This window comes from Cryptomeria japonica, chromosome 8, assembly GCF_030272615.1.
Source record: "Cryptomeria japonica chromosome 8, Sugi_1.0, whole genome shotgun sequence".
In the NCBI taxonomy this organism is placed as follows: domain Eukaryota; kingdom Viridiplantae; phylum Streptophyta; class Pinopsida; order Cupressales; family Cupressaceae; genus Cryptomeria; species Cryptomeria japonica.
Window position 1 is genome coordinate 514,111,527 of NC_081412.1, and position 25,081 is coordinate 514,136,607.

The following is a 25,081-nucleotide window of genomic DNA, read 5'->3' on the forward strand; positions in this document are numbered from 1 at the left end:
TATGCTATCAAGTCTAATGTGACAATCAAAGTTGAAACGATTCTTTATAGTATTGATAATGGAGATTTGTTACAAGTGCATAAATGACTCACTATGTAAAAGAGTTTAGAAACTGTTATGTTATGATAGAATATATATGAAATACTTTTTTACAAATGTTTATAAACTTTTTACACATTTTATCCAATACTAAATTTAATTTTGAAAGGACTTTAAAATTTTGTTGTAATAATGCTAATAGTAATTAAATATATATTATTTGATTTTGATCTTGTCTCATTTTGAAAATCCCAACCACAACCCACACTCTAATTCTAATCGCAGCCCTAACCCTAATCCTAAGACTAGCCCTAACACTAACTTGAATTATAATTCTAACCATTATTTGAACCTTAACATAACCCTTATTGTATCTCTAATCATATCTTTAATTGTACTCTTAGCCTTATCTTAATGGTAACATTAATTAAAAAACTATTTCTAACCCTAACCCTAATTGTAACCTTAACCATAATTATCATTCTAACTCAAATCCTAAGCCTAAGCCTAACTATATCTCTTATACCCGACCCTTACCCCTATACATCTAACCATAAACCTAACCCAAACCCTAGCCCTAACCATAACCCTAAATCCAAACCCTTACAATAATCTTAACCCTACCCCTACCCCTAAACATAAATGTAACCCTAATCATGACCATAACTCTAAGCCTAATTGTAACCCTTTTTTGAATCCTAACATACCACTTATTTTATGTTTAATCCTCTCTTAATGTAATCTTAAACCTACCTCTAAGTATATCCTTAACTCTTAACTCTAACCTTAACCTCAATTAATCCTAACTCTAAACATAATCTTAACCATGACCTAAATCCTTACCCTAAACGTAACATAATTGTAATCTTGACTGGAACCTTATTCACTACTCATGACCCTAACCATGACCTTAATCCTAAAATAAATTTTTCAAAAAATTAAATTATATTAACATAAAATAAACAAATATAATATGAATTTATTTAAAGTCTTGCATGACTTGTAACTGCTACTAGTATATACATATATGTAATAATATATATAAAACTTGTCCATACAAATCTTTTCCAGGTATCTATTTTTAATCAAATTTTGACATAACCGTCGAGCAGAAACTGATAACTTAAAATAGTTTATTATTAAAAAATATTTGAACCATATGAACTAGGTTCTGGATACAAACAATTATTTCAGCTGCCTTGCCTTCGACAAGGAGTAACAAAGATTATTGGCGACTGTTCAATCTAGATTTAGTGATGAATGATTAAAATCTAAATTGTGGAGATTGTTCAATCTAGATTTAGTGATGAATGATTAAAAACTAAATTGTGACATGTTTTATCACATGGATAGGGACAATCTATTTCCTTTACAGTCCTCCGTTCATAATACCAATCTCCCACAGCCTCTGCAATGGTCTTCAAAACAGACAAAAAGTGAAGATGAGTATAACAATAAACATGAATATATGCCCATATTCAGTGTGAAATTGTAACAAATAAACAGAAGGAAAAACAAAATATCAACGAGGAACAAGATCTATTCTTGTGCAAATTTGTTTTCCTAGCTAATATGTTTTGAATTAAAAACAAAATTTAAAAACAGATAAATAAGATCATTTTTCAATACCACAAACTTAGGTAAGTTTTCCTTGTCAATGTTAATAACAAACATAAAGAAAATGCAAAGCCTTGGCTTCCTCATCATTTCAGGAATCATATATTAATGCAATGTCCACTCTCCTCCATTAAATCTGTCCCTTTAAAAAGGAAAATTAGAAGTAAGATAGAAAAGAATAATACATCTTAGTTAAAAGTGGTACTATCTTATATATCATAATTATAAGGCTATTACAAGGCTAGTACATGGTTAAAAACTGGCATTAGGAAGAGCTTTGGCTCCAAGATGTTTTTTTGATAAGAAATAATAAAGGTTTCTTTCAAATTATGCTTATTTTGAGTTGGTTTGTTGATAAAAAAATTATATTTTTTAAAAAGAAGTTATAAATTCACATTTTACAGTTACCATAGCATGTTTAGATATATCTTATATTGTAGGAGTATGAGGTAGTCGCCATTTATAAGTCAAGTCATCCAACATTGCAGAACATAAATATATTTTCTTTCCAAATTTTTTCTTTTTTAAATTGAAATTACATTAATGAGATTTTTCAAAACCAAAATCACAAATATTGTTGATAAATCCAACATGTACCCATTGCAGAGGTTTCAGCAGTAAAAATCTTTGAAAGCTACGAATGCCCCATCATTTGTAATGTCCCGTTTTGGATTTGTGATGTCATTTAGAAGACAAATTCTGTGTTCGGAATAATTGCGGTATCCAGAAATATTGGTCTCAGAATAAATGATATTATGTGGGATGTCATTAAAATACTATTTTTACTATTTTTCCCTGATGTCACATTGATATTTGGCAAGATATTTCAAATATTTAAGGAGAAAGCATAGTTTATGATTTTATTTTTATCATTATTTTTGTTTTTTCAAAAAAATGCAAATTACAACAGTTATAATGTGATCTACTATTCATGAAACATGGGTCAATGAGTTTGATTCAAAAATTACACAGTTGAATCCGAATAGCAATATCATAATTTAACTTACTGTGAAAAATACCTCCTGCTTATCACTCAAACAAATATCCAAAATACTATTAGAAACCTGAGCAGCAACATAGGTTGAAGTTTTTGTTTTGATTAAATCGTTGGAGATGCATTATCGGGCTTCTTTTAAGGTTCGATGATTTTATTATTTCTATAATATAATATTGGGTAACCAAAGATTATCTGGTTATCAAGATTAAACTAAAGACTTGCATGATATATCAGTGGTCTTCAAAATGAAAATCAATATTTATATTTGTCAAATATCAGACCATTTGGAAATGGGCAATATTCGTTTGCTTTGCTGTGCGTGAGTTTGTATTAAGTTATCCCAGGCTTAAACAAATTCACATACGGATCATTAGATTCAAACTGGGGTGTGTAAAGCATCGCAAATACTAAAGAAACTGATTGACTTTGTGCTTGCGGCGTGAGAGAAAATTATAGCAGCTGGAAAAGGGACCCTGGCTGGTGCGAAGGAAAATGTATTGGTACGACTCCACGATTTTGGCGTGACAATATCTGAAAACAGGCACTTGGTTTTAAGCGGGAGATAGTGGTTTTCTTCCTATACAACCATTGTTGCTGAGCGTGGATAATTCACTATATTGCTTGATCGAGTATATTTGTTGTCACTTTGGTAGTCGTGAATGACTGATGGCACCGGGTTTATACAGAATACTTACGCAGTGTTTAGCCTGGTTTAAAGGCATCACACGATTGAATAAATGAAATGAATGTTTTTAATAAAATCCATTCATCATCTTGCCACTCTCATTCTTTGTTTTCTTTGGTGTCTTAGGTCTTATCTTGTGATTGTTTTGCATTCTTTTGGTTAGGAAAGATGGATAATCATCCTTCATTGATGCTAATAGAGCTGTGCTATGTTCTGCAATTGAATCAAACTGGTTATCTTCATCATCTTGCACCTCTCATGCTTTGGTTGCTTGATGTCTTAGGTGTTATTTTGTGGTTGTTTTGCATTCTTTTGACTATAACTATATCCATCTTGTGGTAGTGGTCGTAGGCAGTATGGTGCAGGAGCACCTAAGTTGTTATCAAGCCTCTACGAGGCAAGTTATGCATCATTTGTGTTTTGATCCATTCAAATCAACAATAAGGTCTTGAAAGACCATATTTGATGTAATAAAGGTCATTGAGACCATTAGGTTGTGTCTTGAGTCTTTGAGGAGTCACATTGACAAAAATTGTCAAAATTGTCATTTTGTGGGAAATATGTGTCAATGGGTCTAATTTGATGATTCAATGATGTATAAGGGCATTTTAGATCTATTTGAGCCTATTTGTATCCGTCTTGAGTCATGAAGGTCTTAGGTTGAATCTAGGATGCATTTTTGGCAAAGTTGTCGATATTGCCAAAAAGTTGTCCAAGCAACTTTTACCTTTTTTGAGGGTGATTAGAAGGTAGTTTGTTAAAACAAGTTTAAAAAGTAGTTATGGACGTTGGAAAGGCTTGGATGGCCTTTAAATAAGCCCATCCTCGAGCCATGGAGAGGTTGGATGGATGTTGGTGTGAAAAGCAAACAAAAATCAATCAAATTTTCATTGTTCCCTGCAAATTTTCTGAGATTTTCCACGTAACAGTCTGATCATGCTCGTTTTCCACCATTGAAACCCATTGATCCGCCTCTGGAATTGATTGGGCATTAAAGGGGGGGTGAATCTAATTCAATTTGATTTTTTGTCTCATTTCATTTCATGCTGTTTTGATTGAGTTATAACATTTTTTGTAAAAACTGCTTAAAACCCTACCTAGGGCTGGCAGTAAGTAGAAAAAATGTAAAACTTTCTTTTTATCCATTGGAAAACCCCCAAAATGGGTGGAAAACTGTATTATACTATGTTCTTTCATGTAAATGCTTCTGCAGGGTTCCATGCATCATTTTTCACATGCCAAAGGAGGATAATATGACTGTTTTCAGTGCCACAGTCTGAAAAAACAGTGATTTCATGGAGTTTTGGGTGGTGTACTTGCTTCAATGGTATCGAGTGGTCTTGTGGAGGAAGTGGGGTGTGTGTAAGAGAGTTCACAACCTATTCCAAGTGTTTGATAACCTAAAGAACAAAGCAAACTACAAATATTCTTGACTTTCCTAAAACCTTGTGCTTGACTGTCACAGTTTGACAGTGAATAGAAACATTACATATCGCAGGCTTAGGAGTGAGTGCATTGTTGAATTTGGTGTTGGAAAGAGGGATAGGAAGGTCCCCTATCATCACCACTATCATTTGAAGGGTTATGGATAAGAAATGATCCATGGTGTTTGACTGTCCTATTGATGCTTATTTGTCACTGTGAACAGTGTTATGACAGCAGGTCCTTTTTGTCTTCTAGGGTGTAGGATGGTGTTTGGGCTAAGAAAAGAAGAGTCCTAAAGGGGGTTGTGAAGTTCTTAGGGATGGTGAGTAATTACTTGGTTTGAGAGTTGTGTCAAATGAACAATTGGAAGACCTATTAGGAATTGTTCTTGTGTGGATGGGATTTTGTTAGTTTTGGTGTGACTTAGTTGTTGGAAGTTCTTAGTTAGTTTTGGGAAAGTTGTATAAGCCTAATCTAAGGTATGTCAATGGTTGGAGGTTGTGTTGAGAAGCATGGGTATGTTGTTGGACTATGGAAACCTTGTGAGTGTTCAATAACCTTGTGAGGGGTTTGTGAGTTAGTGAAGAGTTATCACCTAATTGGATAGGTGAGTTGGGAGAAAGATTTCTCTTAAGTGGTTGAATGTGTGGATGCTCTGCGTCACAGTATTAGGTCTGTTTTTGAATTTAATTTGTTTTGTTGGAAGTTTGGCATGGTATCACCCCCCTCAAGCATCCCTTGCATCCATTCTGCCAGATTTCTCTTGGGCTTGGTGACTGCATCAATAGCACCAAATTTCTCCCTACCATTCTCTTCACTCGAGTTGGAGGTATAAGCTTATCTTAGACTCATGGGTGCATACGATGTGAATCTCTAAATGGAAGCATCTGGAAATGAAAGGCCATGTGATTTTAAGATAGGCAGCTTGCAGAGCCATGGCAACAATAATGGTGGTAACAAAGCAGAAAGTTTACATAATCTAGACAAAGGTAAAAGGTCCTACAAAAATGCCCCGCGGACTGATGAATCAACTCTGGTTCCAAAGGAGGATGCATTTGCTACTAAATATTGTGATGGGAATTAAATCAACAATGTCATCTAAAGAAAAAGGCACCAATAATGGAGGAGATGAGCATGGTAAGGATCTTTCTTAATAATATGAGTCGTGGTAGCTAAGAGCAGGAGCTTGGGTTTGTGTTGATTGTAAATGTTTGGTGATTTCGTGCTAACAATCTGGTTGGGGACACTACAGACGAGAAATTATTACCTGGGGAAAATCCCTTTATGATCTGCCAAACCAAAAATACTTGAAGATTAGAAAGGTGCACTTTGTGTGTGGCACTGCCATGTCCAAGTTCCACCAAATTTCAAAATAGTAACATATACATTATGAAACCACACCAAAGATAGAGATTGTTTCAAAACACAAGCTATACACTTTTTTCTTTAGTACTTGCCACGTCTTGATTCCCTACGCAGGTTTTTCACATGACATTGCCAATATGAAAACGTACCCAATAAAATGACTTTGGAAACATTACAAATGGCATGCTCTTGAAGTCGTGTGGCAATCGTATTTTTCTGCCATGAAATCCTTAGCATGACAACTCCTTATGTGAAAGTCTCTCAACTAAAGTTAGTGTAAAACATGAAAGTGGCACTCTTTCCCTTCATGCAGCCACTACAAAACTCTACTTCACACCTTATATCAGTCATCAATATTCAAACTCACACCTATGTTTAGAATGTAAAGCATTCCAGTTGGCCAAAAGTCAGAAGAAAGCAAAGGTTAAAGCTGGATATGTCAATTTATTCATGCCTGCCTTTTTCAAACACACAAATATGTTTCTTTCAGCTATTCATAGCAAAAAAAAAATCATTTTCCTCTAATTTTTGCAGGTTTGAAGGCTGATTTGAGGTACCATAGTGAAGAATTTTTCGAGGTGGTTGTTTTAGGTGAAAGGGTTTGGTGTCAATTTCATCTTATCATTCAAAATCATCACCTATTGATGTTGTGCTATCCAAATTCGACTTCTAAAGTTCAGTTTTTCTATTTCCAGCATGGTTCCTATTTAGTTTTACACCTTCACAAGTCACAGACAACAAAAATAAACCTTCTTCTATAATATCCCCTATGGATATTACTTCATATTTTTTAACCAAATGATCCACATAAATTTTAATATACAATTTGCATGTAACTGATTTAATTAGTCCAGCAAATTACACTGTAAATCATAAAATTTCAGACTAAAATAGAGATTCTGAAATTAGATATGAATATTGCTTCTAAATCTTCACTAGAGCAACAGAAGAAAAAATCCAATCGTAGCCACAAAACTTACAGTCAGATTGGATAACTAGTAAGATGAACTTGAAGCACAAAGTGAGACACCCAAGTGATATCTCCAACAGACAATGGGTTTCCGTCCACTGCCTTCAAGCTCAAGGGTTTCCGTCCTCAAACCTGCTGAAAGCCAAAGCTTCCCAGGATTTCTCCAAGAGAACACAATAACCAAACTTAAACCAAGCATCCCCAAAATGAGCCTCTCCATGTTCTTTAATAGAACATCCCTGTGACTCTTCATTCACCCTTTGCCTATCTCTTGGAATTCCATTTCTGTCTCTATATTGTCCGCTTTAAAATGACACTATTAATTCTCACTAAGCTCCATTAAAGTCATTTTATTACTTTATTAAATAATTAAATTAAGTCGTCATTAAATATGACATAATTTGTCAACTTAAATTTTAATTATTTAATTGACTTCTAATGTCCCAAAAAGGGGACATTACAGTCCTCCCTCCTTAGAGATTGCTTGTCCTCAAGCAATACTAGGATTCCAAACAAATCTGAAGAATGTTCCATCATTCCTATGGTGTACCTGCATGATACAGCGGAACTCGGCATCCCTGTCCAATTCTGCTAATTGCTGAGCAATCCACAAAGAGAAAACCAATTTGCATATGTTTCCTGGATCCCAAGGCCAAGTCTGAAATGTAATGCCCGCATTATCTGGAGAAGTCAATTCGTTCTCTGTTTCACCTCTCTGTAACCCAGCATAATAACCATCTAGAAAGTATAAACTGAAAATCCTGCAAGCTGCGAATCCTTCCTTCAAAGAAGTGGACATTGTTAGGGGTAAATATGTATGTTAGTACGAATAATAATTATAAGTGTGTTTATGTTTTGCTGTTGCCGAGAGGTTCCCGTGGAGTTGGTGACGGTTGGCATCTTGGCCAACCGTCGGGTCTATATATTGTTGGGTTGGAACCTCGGCAGGGGGGATCTATGTATGAACAATTCGGGACATTGGAATAAAGATATAACTTTCTGGTCTATCTATTATCATTGGCATAAAATGTTGTAAGGTACATTGTTCTGTTCCATGAATGCTTGGCATGTGTAGGGAATATTGTGTTATCTGATTAGCCATCAACTATACATTTAGGACTAAACATTTTGGCGCCGTTGCCTGAACGAACTTGGAGATAACTATGGCGGCAGGCGGAAGCAATTAATGGGCCGGCCGTTCGACCAGCAATTAATTGTCGTGGACAGCGACACATATGAGGAGAATACCATGGAAGAGGAACGAGAGGATTAGTTGATGGCGGACTTGCTAGAGTTGTGGGACATGTCGGTCACGCAGTACGTGCAGCGAGAGGCTCAGGAGAGAGTCGTCTCGGAAGGCATGGTACGTGGTGAACTCACCGTCAGCACCCCCGTCTTTGACCTCCTCGGGAGCATTCCAAGGTTACTTGCCAGAAACTTGATTACACGACAAAACCAAAGAGAAGAAATAGCAAAGGAACTTTGGCGGCAACAAGTTCTCCGACGGTACGAGGAACGGAGTCGTAGGGAGGAAGAGGAGAGGGAGGCCAGTCAGCGCCGTACCTCTGGCACTTGATGCCCCTACGATCGGACAAAGACAGACGTACCACTGCTACCGAAGGAGTAAACGAGGGAACTGTACGGCGATCCCTCCGTATAAAAGAACAGGCCAACAAGAGACGACGACTAACAGAGGTTGTCGACTCAAGGAGTCCGGAGAAACACAACAGAAGTCGGAGTGTGAGTCGGAGTCGTAGTCCGGAGAGGCAAGAATCGTGTACGTGGAAGGAGTTGGCTGAGGTTGCCAGGAACCTGCCACTTCTAGACGTAGCGGAGGAAGATCTCGCCGACCAAGCCCCACACTCGACGTCAAGTGAAGAAGACTCTGGAACCGAATCACAAAGCACCCAATTGGAATTTTCCGAACAAGGAGAGGAGGCGGTACGAGACCTGCACGAGGAAATCGCCACTATTTTCGAAGCAACGTTGTTCGGCATTAAAAACTTGTCCTTGTCAGAGGGCATCAAAATAGGAAGATCGGATCCGGAAACCCCAGGAAGGAGGGACTATAGAAGTGAAGGTGACCAAAGTCCGGTTGGTAGGGACCCAACCAGACCAGGGGTGCACGGCACCACTCGGACACATAGTACCTTCCCGACATATAGCCATTTCCAAGCACTACATAAAACCGCACAGAAAAGAACGATGGCACACACCCCGGAGAAACAAAAACTTCCAAAATTCATGGGCGACGGATCAGAGGATCCCATACGGCATTGCAAGACATGCGTCACCATCTGGGAAGCAAATGGCCAGGACGACCGGGACTACTGGGTGAAGTCATTTCCAGCCACTTTGAGAGGAATAGCTATTGACTGGTACACAGACCTTGATGCACAGCATAAAACATCCTGGAGCAATCTAAAGAAGGCCTTTGAGGAAGAATTCAAACTCCTACGGGACGACAACGAGATTGTGGCGGACATTTACAACACCAAACAAGGAAAAAATGAAAGTGTACGCGCATATAATAGACGGCTGAGGGAACTACTGAACAAATGGAGAACCAGCCGGCAGATGGCCTCAAGAAGCAGTGGTTCGTGGAAGGATTGGTACCATCCCTAAGAAGGACGATGAAAGTAGTACCTCCGCCATCGTATGACGAAGCATACAATCGCGCCATGGATATTGAAAGTGAAAACAAGACATCCCGGGAGAAGCAACGGAGCAGCGATGGTGACAGTACGGACGACGACAGCGACGGAGGATCAAAAACAGTGCAAGCACTCCGCAAAGATATGATGAGGATGATGAAGGAGTTAAAAGGTGACAAAGAGAGTGGTAGGGAAGGAAAAGAACTATGGTGTACTGACTGCAAGACTGAAGGGCACACTAAAGGAGGTTGTCCCCGAAAAGTCTTCTGTGACATCTGCCAAATAATGGGACATTCCACCAAGGAATGCCCGTACAACTTGAAGGCACGAAGCACACAAGTGCTCTATGCCCAATCCGACCAAACCACACCACCAGCAACACCTCCAAGGCCAACAACAAACCCTGACGCCTCACCCGGAGGATACAGAAACAATCGGCGGGGGAACAACAGATCCAATAATAACACTCCAAGGAGCAGAATTCAATACGACGTGAAGGGGCGACCCATGATTCAGTGCAGAAAGTGCAACAAATGGGGTCACTTTGCTTGAGAATGCCAAAACGGAGGTGAGGTAGGAAGTTTATTGTGCAGATGGTGCGGTCCAGGGAATCACGAGGACATGGATTGTCCAAAGCAAAAAGGGGTGAACATGCTCGATGTAGAGGGATCAAAAGAAGACGTACTGGCAATCACAAGGTTGCAAAACAAGAAAGCCATGTACCCGGACCCTCGCACAGAAAAAGAAAGACTTCAGGAGGCAAGGGCAGATATCCAACGGGCGATGGCTGGAGAACGGAGGGCCTCGCACCTGGCCACCGATACGTCGATCCAGCCGGAACGAGAAAAAACTATCATCAAGCAGATGTTACAAACCACAATACCCATACGGGTGTATGACCTTCTGCAGACCATGCCACAGATAAGGATGGCTTTGACAAATGTAACCATGGACACTACCCTTGGATAGGAACACCAGACGGTGGCGGACCCATGTAGTACGGACCCAATGAAAGAACCTGGTAGGGATGCCATGAATCCTATGCTACTCACGGTGGACGTTGGGCGGAAACTAGCAGTAGTAGAGATGGATATAATGGGGCAGAAGCTTACTAACACCATTGTTGATGGCGGGTCCGGAGTCAACGTACTACCGGAGGGAACTTGGAGAAGCCTTGGCAAGCCTACCCTTTGGCCACCAACCTTCCACCTAGTCGGTGCCGACCAACACGGTATCAAACCCCTCGGCACCCTCATGGCACAAAAGGTGGTAATTGGGACGTAGCAGTTCCTCCTGGATTTTGTAGTCATTCCGCTGGAAAGGAAAGCGTACGACGCTCTTCTAGGAAGGGGGTGGCTGATCATGGCTAAAGCTAATCACAACTGGAAAAGGAATACGCTCTCAATCGAGAGTGACGGTCATAAGTATGTAATTGATCTCAGGAACCACTCCGTCAGCGAAGAGCTCGCGTCATCAGACTCCGATTCAGAGGATTCCAATCGATGGGAGTGGGGCTCTGAAGGAGGCAGAGGCAGGAAAGAGCCCGACGAAGGAGTGCTGGAGTTGGATGGATGTTCGAAGGATGGAGTTAGTTTGATGGCAGGACTTTTTCATTGGCAAATGGAGGACTATGAGGTCTTCCACCCAGAATGTCACATGCTACAAATATGTGAGTTGGGAGAATCCAGTGGGGGGTCGAAGGAACAATCCTTTCCCCCAGAGTATGGTAGATATCAAGAAGGAATGGCAAGAGTGGATAACACGCCGGCACACCAGTTTGAAAGGGGTAAACCCATCAAGTATGAGGAACGAGATGTGGAGAGGATTAATCTAGGCAACGAAGCAGTACCTCAGATGATAGTAGCAGGAGATGACTAGAACCTGGTACTGAAGGCAGCTGCTTTCAAGATATTCCTGGAATATAAAGATGTCTTCGCCTGGACCTACAAAGACTTGAAAGGAGTACCGCTAGAGCTGTGCGTGCATTGCATAACCCTTGTGCCAGGAGCCCAACCGGTACGAAGGAGACCGTATAGGATGAACAAAAACTACGCAGCCAGAGTCAATGAAGAGATCAACAAAATGCTAGAAGCGGGGATTATATTCAAAGTGGAGACAAGTGACTAGGTCTCCCCAATAGTCATCTCCCTTAAAAAAGAAGCTAATCAGATAAGAATATGCGTGGACTTCACTTACCTAAATGCAGTAACCATAAAAGACCCATTCCCAATCCCATTCACTGACAGTATTCTGGAAGAAGTCACCGGGCACGAGATGTACACATTCCTGGATGGATTCTCCGGGTACAACCAGATAAGTATTGCGGAGGAAGATAAGCTGAAGACCACATTTGTGGTGGAGGAAGGAGTGTACGCCTATAACCGCATGCCCTTCGGGCTGTGCTACACGCCCGCGACCTTCTAGCGAATAATTCTGCACATTTTTGACAAGATGTCGATAGGGAATTTCAGAGCATTCCTGGATGACTGGTCGATTTTCAGCGATCAGGATACCCATTTGAAGGTGTTGGGAGAGTGTATGGAACGATGTCGGAAGGCTAGGCTAGCCCTGAACCCAAAGAAGTGCAGATTTATGGTACCACAAGGGAAACTCCCAGGCCACATTGTTTGTAAGGAAGGATTGAAGACAGACCCAGATAAGATAGGAGTGATTGTTAACATGGAAAGTCCAACGAACGTAACAGGGGTGAAATCATTCCTCGGTCACATAGGCTATTACCGGAGGTTCATCAAGGGCTTTGCGTAGGTGTCGTGGCCATTGGATAAGCTGACAAGGAAAGGTGAGCCGTTTGTATGGGGTACGGAGCAAGAAGAAGCTTTCATGGAATTAAAAAAACCGACTAGTGAGTGCACCGATATTAGCATACCCGGATTGGAACAAGGAATTTCATGTGCATGTGGACGCCTCCAACTTTGCAATTGGTGCTACCCTCAGCCAAGTAGGGGCACAAGGACTAGACCATTCCATCTTCGCAAGTCGACTCCTATCAAAAGCAGAAAGGAACTATAGCACAATGAAACGGGAGGCACTAGGGATGGTGTATGCAGTTCACAAGTTCCGGCACTACTTGATGGCCACACCGTTCACATTTTATGTGGACCACTAGGCACTAATGTACCTAGTGAATAAACCAATCATCCAAGGGAGGGTAAGTTGGTGGCTACTGCTTTTACAAGAATTCACCTTCACCATTGTCGTACGGCCAAGGAAGTCCCATGTGATTGCAAATCAGCTATCAAGGATTAGATCAGGAGAACCGGCTGAGGGAGTAAACGAAGACTTTCCAGATGCACACTTGTTCCAAATTGCAATACTACCAACCTGGTATGAAAAGATAGGGTAGTACCTATGTACTTCCACATTTCCAAGTGAGATGCCTTCAGGGGAATGGAGGAAATTGGCACTGAAGAGCAAAACCTTCCAACTAATTAATGGACTTCTATATAAGATGGGCCTCGACCAAATCTTGAGGAGGTGTGTCATGGAGGAGGAAGTTCGCGATGTACTAAAGGAGGCACACGACGGATTGGCAGGTGGACATATGGGACCAGATGCAACCGCCAGGAAAGTGCTTCTGGCAGGGCTATGGTGGCCAACTCTACACACGGACGCCCGAGAGTGGGTGACCGGATGCGAAATCTATCAACAAGCCGAAAAACCCCTCAAGAGGGACTTCATGCCTCTCTTTCCTTCCCAACCACAAGAAATATTCGAACGATGGGGTTTGGACTTTGTGGGACCTCTGAAACCAAGTAGCCTACACCGGTGCAAGTACATTGTGGTAGCCACAGAATACCTCACTAAGTGGGGAGAAGCTAGGGCCCTGCCCGATAACACAGCTTTGAGTACGGCATGGTTCTTGTACGAACAAATTGTCACCAGGTACGGGATACCACTTCGAATCACTAGTGACAGAGGAGTGCACTTCGTCAACCAGGTAATCCGTACTGACAGTGGAATTTAAAATATTCCATAACCTATCCAGCCCGTACTATCCCTGCGCTAATGGGCAGGCCGAGGCAACCAACAAATTGCTGGTATCAATAATTTACAAGTCATGTGAAGTGGAACAAGAGGACTGGGAGGAAAGACTACCAACCGTGCTATGGGCCTACCTAAAACATACAAAGTCACTACCGGGCATACACCGTTCCAACTCATGTACGGGCAGGAGGTAGTGGTACTAGCCGAGTACACCATGCCAAGCCTTCGGGTGGCGGTAGAAAATCGATTAGGGGACACCGAAAGCATGAATGCAAGGCTGGATGGGTTAGTAAAGCTGGATGAACGGAGACTGATGGCACAATGGGCGACTAAGGTGGCACAACGTTGGCGAAAGCATTGGCACGACCAACATCTACGGAAAGCCAACTTCCGACTGGGACAATTAGTTTTGAAGTATAACGGTCGGAATGAACTCCGACCAGGGAAGTTCAAAGTCCGTTGGCTTGGGCCCTATAAAATCAGAGAGGTCGACAGTAACGGATCAGTGAAACTCGCAACTCTGGATAACAATCCGATTAGGGACCCCGTGAATGGTTTCGAGTTAAAAATCTACAGGGAAAGAAATAAACCTGTGATTGGGATCAACATGCTAGGATATGCCACGAGAGGACATTGGACCATTGGTCAAGACAAGGAGATCAAGGAAGACCTGGTAGTACAAGAGGAACCCTGCTGGAGGGATGAAGACTGGGCAAAGCCCTTATCGGCCATGGAAGAACGACTTGTACCAAAAAGGGTGGAAGGTGTAGCAGTTCCCAGGATTCACAAACATCTCACGAATGCGTATTTCGGAGACCCAGCTGTGTGGGTACGGGTCTTGGGATATTGGAAAAAATGGGCGCCATACAAAGGAGCTCGGGAGGGGTACGTGGCATATGACATTGACGAAGAAGCAAAAGCTCGGAGGAAAACTGAGAACCCGCTTAAAGAAGGGGAGCCGGGAGACCTAGAGGAAGCACTCAACCTGGAAGAATATGGGGCAACCCTAGGACCATGTTTAAAAGTGGTATTGAAGACGAAGGATCTATTTGTCATAGCGTGCGGAGCAGGCGAGGTGGAAGCCAGACCTAACTCATTATATCGGGTGATTCCCAACCCGAGTGGACCACCGAAAATCGACTGAGAAAGAGTAAAATGGTACCACCAATACGAGGACCGATACATTGACGGTCGCTACAAGGGTGTGGGACCTGCACCACTGGTGGACAAAATATAGGACCTAGAATACGTAGGGACCTGCTATGCCCAAGAATGCTACAGAAGATTACCACATGTGTGTACTTGGTTGCATGACTCAGAAATAAAAATGAGGACGCCCAACAATACACCAGGAGCTTGAGGAAGGAGATGGAAATGAAGATGACTACATGTGAAGCCTGATGTAGCATGCAGGAGGAGGCACAGGCATTGGCAACCTAGGTGGCGGAGCTCACTTCCCAGCTAGAACAAAAGGATAAAAAGCTGATGGAAGCTGCTCACATGGTAAAGGAAGCTTGGGAACGACAGTTAGTAGCAGAAAAGAACCTGAAACTCCAGGCTGGACAACAGTTGTCTCCCGCAACCACTACAAGGACGGCTCCTCCCTCTTCTCGGTCTTAGCTATGTTTTTCATTTTCTCTTGTCTGAGTCGTCTAGAAGACGACTACATTTTTGGGGGGGCTAATGTTAGGGGTAAATACGTATGTTAGTACAAATAATAATTATAAGTGTGTTTATGTTTTGCTGTTGCCGAGAGGTTCCGATCGGGTAGTTGGGAGTTGGTGACGGTTGGCATCTTGGCCAACCGTCGAGTCTATATATTGTTGGGTTGGAACCTCGGCAAGGGGGATCTATGTATGAACAATTCGGGACATTGGAATAAAGATATAACTTTCTGGTCTATCTATTATCATTGGCATAAAATGTTGTAAGGTACATTGTTCTGTTCCATGAATGCTTGGCATGTGCAAGGAATACTGTGTTATCTGATTAGCCATCAACTATACATTTAGGACTAAACAGACATCTCATACATGACGAAATATGACTCTCTTTATTCCACTCATTCAATTTCTTCTCATTTGTCATCATAAACATTTTCAACTCATCAACTTGTGGGCTGAAAGAGAAATGATATGCACTCCTTACAATGCAATCAAGCCGATAAGTACCCCCTTCTTTTTGTAGAGATTGATGCTCACATCTATTGGACTCATACCCATCAAGCTTATGCTGCTCTACTTTGTCAAAACTACAGTTTGGAAGCCTATTATCACATATAAACCAGTTTGCAAATCTGTTGTAACAAATGGTATCAACACTATTAAAATTGATAATATGATTTTTAATATCTTCAGGAATGCATTTCTTGTCATTTGTTGGTAACAACTTGTCCATGTTCACTTCCCAAATTCGTAAATGACTATATTGAGCACTCACCCTCATGCCATCAACTCCTAACTTCACTAAAAAAACTATTGATGGAAATGGGTTCATACTGACAGCTTCATACATAGCAATTATTTCTTGAAACAAGTGGCGCTTCCTACCAAGACTACTTACATAGAGCATATCAATCTCCTTATGTTCATCAAACCCAATCAGCATACTACTGTTTGAACTTACATAGTCCCCATTATCTTTGTGTTGTTTGAGAATCTCCTCATGCCCAACTTCTTCTAACATTGGAAGATCATTAATCATTTTTGTCTCATTGACATAGACCACTCTAAAATCTGCCCTTAGAATCTGTTATAACAGCTAATTCACTGTGGCATATTGGAGCATCACAGAAAAATTGGTCACCAAAATTCATGAATTTATCTTCTTGCTGGTCCTTTTGATCTTCATTAACATAATGTGCCTTATTTGAATAGAGAATGGTGGAAACATTATGCTTACTTTCATTCTCACAAAGGGTATTGATTCCTTCAATAATTTGTATGATCTCCTTGGTTTTAGAATTAAATCCATCTTCTTTGTGAATGGCTGCAATAGAAGTTTGATTTCCAGCCTTATATAATGAGTAATGAGTCATGCTCAGCTGTAGACAAAGCTCATCCACCTCTCTTTTCTTGTCTTCCGCAAACTTGATAGCAAGATCCCTGTCCATTAGCAGCTGCAAGTAATCTGATTTCATCCTTTCAAAAGATTCTTTGATTGTGCCCAACTGAGTGCTAGTGACTCCACTTGCAACTCCCTTGTGTCTCTCCTCAATTTGAGTTTTCCAAGTAAGATCCTCAATGTATTTGTGAGATTCATCTGCCCTTGTTAATACTTGCATAACTCTCTCCTCTGTGACCAATAATCTGTCCTTCAAATCTTGCAATGCTAAAGGTTTTTGTTCAAATTCATCTAAGGTACATGAGCTGTCACACATTAAATTTTTTGATTGGTTATCAACTGTAGAAACATTATCAAACTCAACTGTCTCACTAGATGATGGCATGCACTCTTCATAAAGCTCTACTGGGACAGCATTGTGATCATGAGTGGATTTATCAAAGATGTTTTTATCTTCTCCTACTTTATCAATAATGAGTTGCAAATCACCAATGAAGAGTTTTGAATACCCCTCACCTGTAGAGATTGACTCTTCCTCCATAATATCAACCTTAGCTGATTGGAAATCATTATCCCTTTTACTTTCATCATACACAATAACAGGTGTATTCAAATCTGTAGTTTTATTTTGCTCTTTGTTAGTCATGATTCCATTCTCGTCTGTATCTTTGTCCTCATCACCACTTTGTTGTGATAAGTTTTTTCCTTATTAATTCCACAAATGTGATCAGCTATCCAAGCCTCCTAACATGTGAAACAAATATGCTCTCTTCTCATTTGGTTCTTGCTCTTTTTTGGAGATCCTGAAATTTGTAAACCCAATGAACTTAAGCTTCTCTTCAGTCAATACTTCCTTGAATTTCTTAATTTTATGCTCAACCAATCTTTTGGAGAGCTCATAAGTAGAAGGTGATATAGCCAACTCCTTCCTCCATATGGCCAACAAATCTGATTGCAACCGGTTGCAGATGTCATCATCCTCATCTAGGATTAAGGACATAATAGTTTGTATACAAGCCCTCACATCATTTGAATGATGCTTCCTGTATTAGTTAAAAAGCATTGAAACATTTGGAGATTCATTTTTCCACAATTGAGTTCTAACATAATGATAAATGATCTGGTTCTTGCCATAATTTCTAAAATCTCAGCCCTCTTACCAAACATAGGAGCTTTGACATCATGTAACCCATGTAGTTCCGGGCATGTTGAGATGACTGAGTTTCTAAAAAATTGCAGCGATATATATATATATATATAGTATTAAGATTATTTAGTCCAATAAAACAAATCAGAAATCCACTATTGGAATTAATTCAATAGTTTTATTCATTTTGGACAATTAGATTCCGTTGCATGAATTAAAAGGTTTTGATGTCCTAAAACCAAAAAAAATATATTTTCAAACAATTCAACACATCTTAAAACTCAGAAAACCTCAGAACAAAAAATATTAGACTGAATCATTGGATAAGTTCAGGAGTTTTCAGCTAGTTGCTAGTAGGGGTTATTACAGTGGTAAAGTTTATCTGAGAAAACAAAATGAAGACAATGGTGGATCAAAAAAACAATTTTTTTTCAAAAGAATTCAATGATACATTCAATGGTGAACAACTAAGGGACTTGCTGAAAGAAAAGGAAATAGGGAATAGGCTCTATGTAATTGGTCTACAATTGGGGGCCGTTAAATTTCCTGATGGTGTTCTCTCCAAGTTGGAGGAATTAGACTCATATCTGTCTAAAGTAGACCAATCAAATTGGAGGCTTCTAAATTGGGCTCTGCAGCCCGCAATGCTTACTTTGGTCCAACACAAGTTCATGGAACATCCTTGTGAAGAGGTGAGACTTGTAGTTGCTTCTTGTCACAACGAGATCATAAGAATAACCATACCTATAGCACCCTATAATGATGACATATTTGCTCCCAATTTTATCAAATGCTCCACAGTAAATTAGACAAATAGTTTGCATGAACTGATTTCAATTCATTCAATAATTTATATTGAAAATTAGGCTGAAATAGAGATCTGAAACTAAATATGAATATTATCAACAAATAGATAAATCATTACAACCTCCAGCATAATAATAAAATTTAACTTTCCAATTGTAGCCATAGAACTTACAGTCAGATTAGATAACCAATAATATGAACTTGAAGCACAAAGTGAGACACCTAAGTGATATCTCCAACAGATAATGGGTTTCCGTCCACTGCCTCCAAGCTCAAAGGTTTCCGTCCTCAAACCTGCTAAAAGCCAAAGCTTCCCAGGATTTCTCCAAGAGAACACAATAACCAAACTTAAACCAAGCATCCCCAAAATGAGCCTCTCCATGTTCTTTAATAGCACATCATTGTGACTCTTCGTTCACCCTCTACTTGTCTCTTGGAATTCCATTTCTATGTCTCTATATTATCCCCTTTAAAATGACTTGAGTAATTCTCACTAAGCTCCATTAAAGTCATTTTATTACTTTATTAAATAATTAAATTAAGTTGTCATTAAATATGACATAATTTGTCAACTTAAATTTTAATTATTTAATTGACTTCTAATGTCCCAAAAAGGGGACATTACATCTTCACCTACGGAGTTAGGTGAAGATGTGTTTGAGCCCAGAACATTTATAATCCAATAGATTGTCATTGCATCATGTTTGTGATGCCCTTCTTGGCCATATGAACATATTGGACTTGGAGATTGGAAGAGAGTGTTACAGTGGGAAGCAATTTGGCCATCAAATTGGTAAAAACTAGAAAGTGGACTAATTCATATTGCCTAATTTCTAGTCTCTATTCAGTCCCTGGAATTGGTGATCGTGTGTGCTCACGTCATTATGAACTAGAAGAATTATATATTTAGACAACAAAGTGACATGTAGTTTGGCATTGGGTTTGCAACCTACAAAGAAATCCAACTGATGAACCTGAAAGTGTGAGAAACAGTGGAATAATAATGTGTAGGATTACTTGAAGGAGATTGCAGGAATGTGACTGAATGGGTCAAAGAGACCTACCTAATTACCTAAGATGCTGTACTGAGTGAATTCAGAGAGGAACTTGGCTTGATGATTACAATACTCAATAGGGTGACAGGTCAATCAGAAGTAGGAAAATTCAAAAATTAGATGTTCTGCATTACCAGCCTCATCTGTGAAGGAAAAAGGCATATTGATTGCAGTTATCTCATCAACAATTGCATCCATATCCAGTTGATAAAATTTTCTCACATGATCTTTTTACATGGTGTCATATTTAATTTACTCTTTGGTGCAAGATAACACTTTCACAAGATTGGAAATGGTCCACATGCAAGGATTTTTTTCTTGCAGTATCTGCAGTTGGAATAGAAAGAAGAATTAAAAGCATTTCAAAAGAGTGAATGATGCTTTACAATGTTGATAGTTAGAGATCTAGAGAATGAGAATCATGCTTTCATTTCCAAGCACACTAGGATGGTTATCTTGGAGTGGGCTGATTGTTCAACCAATTTCCTAACTTCACTTACACCAATGTTTGTGGATTTGAATCCTAACTCCACAAGTTATCCCAACAACCAAGTGACCAAATCAATGTAATGGAGTATTGGAGGCGCCTGCTAGTTTCTCGCAAGTATTGCAGGAAAATATATAAGTTGAGAACCAACTTTACAATACAAATTAGGCCATGTAGTTGTGCAAATGCCATAGATGCCAGGATTATGGAAGTTGAATTGTTAAATTTCAACCTCCAAGTTCTATCATAAGAGCAAGTGCTTTGACTCTACAAACATAAGGTTGAGAGGGCTAGACCCTATTTTACTCATGAATATAACATTCGATAATTCTAGGTGAATTGTCTAGATCATAGTTACAAGACTTGGCCAGCTGATTTTTGACCTGGTCTCAGACTTAGTGCCTAGACTTGGCAAATTGAAAAACCATGAAATATAGAGATTTTTAAACATTTAAAACTTGTATTATGCACCCTTCAATAGATAACTTCAAATACACAATAAACTAATAAAAAAGAAGCTACTTTGATTCACAAACACAAGTAAACATCAACTACATGGGTATAAAAAATGGATTTTAGCTGAAGGAAACAACATTTTTAGATATATAAATATTGTATAGTGTTTAAGATGTATGAATCTCATGGATTATAATATCCATGGCATAGAAAACAAATTTCACAATATGGAATCATGGACTATAGTAGAAAGGAGCTTGTATCACTTAACCTGACATTGCTAGCTCTGTGAAGTCATGCACTTATATCTTAGACAAACTACATAAACTACTACAGCCTTAGGAGTGTTACTTAGGATAGGGTTTGACTTAGCAAACTAGAATTATACATGTAAGTTGATTACTAGGAATTTAATTGGGAAAAGGTCAAAAATATAAAAAAAATGTTGTTCTTCCACCCAAAAGGCCCAAAAAGATTTTCATTTTTTTTTAAATTTTTTAAACTAGAGTAGGGATTTGGGAGTGGTGCTCCCAATCCTCCAAATTCCTCCAAACCCTTCAAAAAGCACTTGACTTTCATTCTTTTATATTTACAAATTTTCAATTTTTATGCTTTTTTCCTAGTTTTCATAAACTTGGTCAAGTCTACCTATTGAGATTTGTCAAGTTTGGCAAACTTGGGTGAGTCTGACCAAACTCACTAGGTAACTAATTCACAAGTCCCTGGGCCTCGTTTTGATTTGCTCACCCCAAAACTTGCTGAGTCTAGGCAAATCTTGGTGATTCTTAAAACAATAATCTTGATGAATATGAAGCCTATAGAAAAAAGTACAATCAAAGGTAGACTAGTCAAGTGTATTCAATTTCGAACTGATGCCCTAGGATTTAGTGATTCAAGAGAAGATCTTTTGTCTCTGTATTTTTTTCAATCAAGAGAGGATATACAAACCTTTTCAACAATTAATTGGTCCGAGATGACGTTTCTGAAGATTAGATGAAAAAACCAACAATGGATAGGTGAAGAGGATTCTTAGAGAGAAGGCTAATAGAACAGGTAGTGGTGGTTCCACAAAGAAAAGATTCAAGGCTACCTAACCCAAGTGTAGAAATAGTTCTTGAAACATAAAATATAGAAGATGAAAGTTTCAAGTGAAACTATGGGAAATCCAAAACCTAAGAAATTGAAACTGGTTGCAAAAAATAAAGCAAAGTCTCCTTCACTTTTTCATATAAGTCCTCCAGGTTCTCAAACAACAACTCCTATTCATCCATCTGAGATTCAAAATCACTCAATGATAGTCCCAATAGCTTCCAAATATCATATTCATGCATCTCCTACTTCGAAAGTAACCTAGACAAGAAATAGTAGCCATAGAATTACAGATTGTAAGACCCAATACATGTACTTTGGAATGGCTTCAAAAATATTTGAACAAGAAGAAGAGGGTTTTTGTTGCACAACATCTCAACCTGAATGTCATATCTAGTCTAATATAGAGAAAATGAAGAAAAAAAGAGGCAAAGAAGGTTAGAACATAATGATGAAGGGCACATCATTGCTGAAATAGCCATTCCTTCAACAAATAAAAGTATTCAAGATGTACAAGTTGTTGATTTTCAATTTTCAAAAGCCAATCTAGAACCCATGAGACGTGAGGAAACATTAATTTGCTCCAATTTGCTATTGGAAGTTCTAGAAAAAGATGGTGAAGTTGAAGCAAGTTTAAGGCTGAAAATAAAGAATTGTGAGTGTACATTGCTCATCTCGTGAGTCTGATATCAAAACCAAGAATGAGTTTGTTGTGCATAATGCACACACACCCCATGTTTTCCGATAGGGACCCCTGCTTGTCTGTAGCCTTCTTCGTGTAGAAAGAGAAGGGGCACTATTTGAGGTCATTCTTTCTTTTTTGTTCTTTCCAATCTCCTTGCTCAACTCGATAAGCAATGAAGGCACTAAACCCTAGCAAAGTCGAAGCGAATAATCTAAAGTTCAGATTTTTTTAGGGCAATCGCTTCTTCTTTGATATCAGCCTCGGAATCCGAAAAAAATACCTTGCTAAATTTCGTTTTTGACATTTTCAAAGCCATAGCTTCCAATCGCGTTGGATACTTGCAGAGTTCGGCGTTTTGGAAGGCAAGCACGAAGTTATTTCTCCTTGTCGTCGCCCCTACCAAAATGCCGAGAAAACCCCGACGTTTGTTGAGAGTTTGAATAAGTTCCGCGTTCTGTGTAAAAGGAAAATCGTTTTCTTCTAAAGAGGAAAATTGTGAGTCTTTTTGCTCCTTCCATGCCGCTAAAATACCGATAAAGGTCCGGTCTTATATCAAAGCACTTAAAATAGAGTTTGTTGCTGTTGTAAAAGCCAATACTTTTTTTTACGTCAGCTTCCAAAGCGCCGAAGTTTATATCGAAAAGGTCACGATTTGAACGCATAAAATAAACTTGAGCAAATGGAAAGGGGTGTCGATTAAGTAAAATTTGTATGTTTTAAAGTACAGTGCTTTTATCCTACCGAGAAATACACCAAAATAACCAGGGCACCAATGTAAGAAAACAGTAGACAATAGGGAGTTGGTTTAGAACGAAGGTCGAAAACTCAAATGCTTTTCATATCCTCCCTTTAAAATACCGAAGTTAATATTGAAAAGGAGGCCAAAACTTAGTTGGGGCAAATCTAAGCAAATTTGAATGTTTCAAAGTGCTTTTTTCATCATGCCTCACAAGGCCGAATGAAATACCGAAAAAGGCCACTAGTAAATAGAAATACATAAGGTACACTTAGGCATCAAGGTGAAAAGGACATCTTCAAGTCATCGAGAAATACCCCAGGCCCATTAATAAAATATTAGTAAAGGGAGTCAATTGAAATAAAGATGAATGTTTTAAAACTTTGGTGATTTGTTTTTGCCCTCCCAAGTCCAAATGAAACCCCCGAAACTCCCAACCCAAACAAACATTGTGATCAGGGTAGGGGATATGGTATTATTTTATTTGTCTAGTTTTGACCTGTTGTGTTTTCTTTTCAGGTTCGGTAAGGACGTTAACATGAAGAGAGAGTCCGGAGCGCGGATTGAAAGTCGCCAAGGTTGGAGGATGAAGATCCAACACGCAAGATCAAAATGGCGATCACGGAGCAATGAAGAACGTGTGGCAGAATCAAGACCAAATGATGCCATTCTGAGTCTATGGAGGGCATCAATAGAACACATAGAATGCTACAGGCATATTCAGAATCAAAGAAATGCACAGCTAGAAAATCCAAAAAATCAGTTTGATTATAAAAAAGGAGGTGCTTTATTGTACATAACTACCTGTGGGTCCCCATTATTGCATTTAAAACAAAAGGGACATAGGTTAGTTATTTCTTAGCTACCTGACTTGCTAAATTGATGTAAAATAGTTGTAGGTAGTAGAAAATAGTTGAAAAAGGACAGTTTGGAAGTTATGGAAATTACTAAGCATGGGCTAAAGTTGCCAGGCTTCTAGAAGACAAATCAGAGCCACTGGATGCAGGCAATCCTAGCCATTGATTCAAATTGTAAAACTTATAAAAGGCCAGTGCCTCTCTTTTGTAGAGGTTAGATTTTAGTAGTTAGATTTTTTTAGATAGTTAGAATTTTTGTGAAGTAAGTAGATTAGGAGTAGAAGTAGAATAGGACTGCTGGACAAAGATTGTTGTAATGGCAGTTGGAACAAATCAATAAACATTGAAGTATGGTGTTTGTCATTTTGTTCTCTTCTGTTTGCATGGTTTCTTTTCATCTGATTAGCTAGTTAATGTTCACTGATTCTAATGGTGAAATGTGACGATATACGATTTGATTTCAGGTTCATACCAATGGGGGCTTGCTGATTGTAGGTCCCCATGTATGGTTAGTCTGAACCCTTTTATTGTGCTTAGTGTTGGAAATATTGTCATTGATGTCAAAGGCAATCAGTTGAGATTGTTAGAAGTGTTACCATTGATGTCAGGAAATTTATTATTGATGTAAAAGTAAATGAATAAGATTGTTTATTGATATATAAGAAGAAGAATGTCATATACTTAATATGCAACAATCTATCAGAAGAAGAATGACATGTCCTCAAACCTAAATCAAGCAAAGATAATATAAATGAAATTATGATGGCCATAAGAAGAACAGATCGGTGACCAGCCAATATGTTTCAAATTTGGCAAAGAACATGCAGGATGGCTTCATAAAGAAACAATGATCAGAATAAGTTCGATTAAAATGATGAGATATGTTCAAGGCATATTAAGATACAGTAATGCAGAGATAGCAATCTGTATTGAAGCAATTAA

General features: G+C 39.1%; 1 protein-coding gene across 2 annotated transcripts in view; it reads right to left on the reverse strand.

The window, feature by feature from the left end:
* Positions 1 to 1,155: 1,155 nt before the first annotated feature.
* The window catches only part of LOC131047805 (pectin acetylesterase 3), a 229,980-nt gene continuing 206,054 nt past the window's right edge, over positions 1,156 to 25,081 (reverse strand). For both annotated transcript variants that reach the window (XM_057981594.2, XM_057981595.2), the window contains one exon: positions 1,156 to 1,457. In XM_057981594.2, coding sequence (XP_057837577.2) covers positions 1,409 to 1,457 — 49 coding nt within the window. In that variant the 3' untranslated portion in view covers positions 1,156 to 1,408. The remainder of the gene's footprint in view (positions 1,458 to 25,081) is intronic.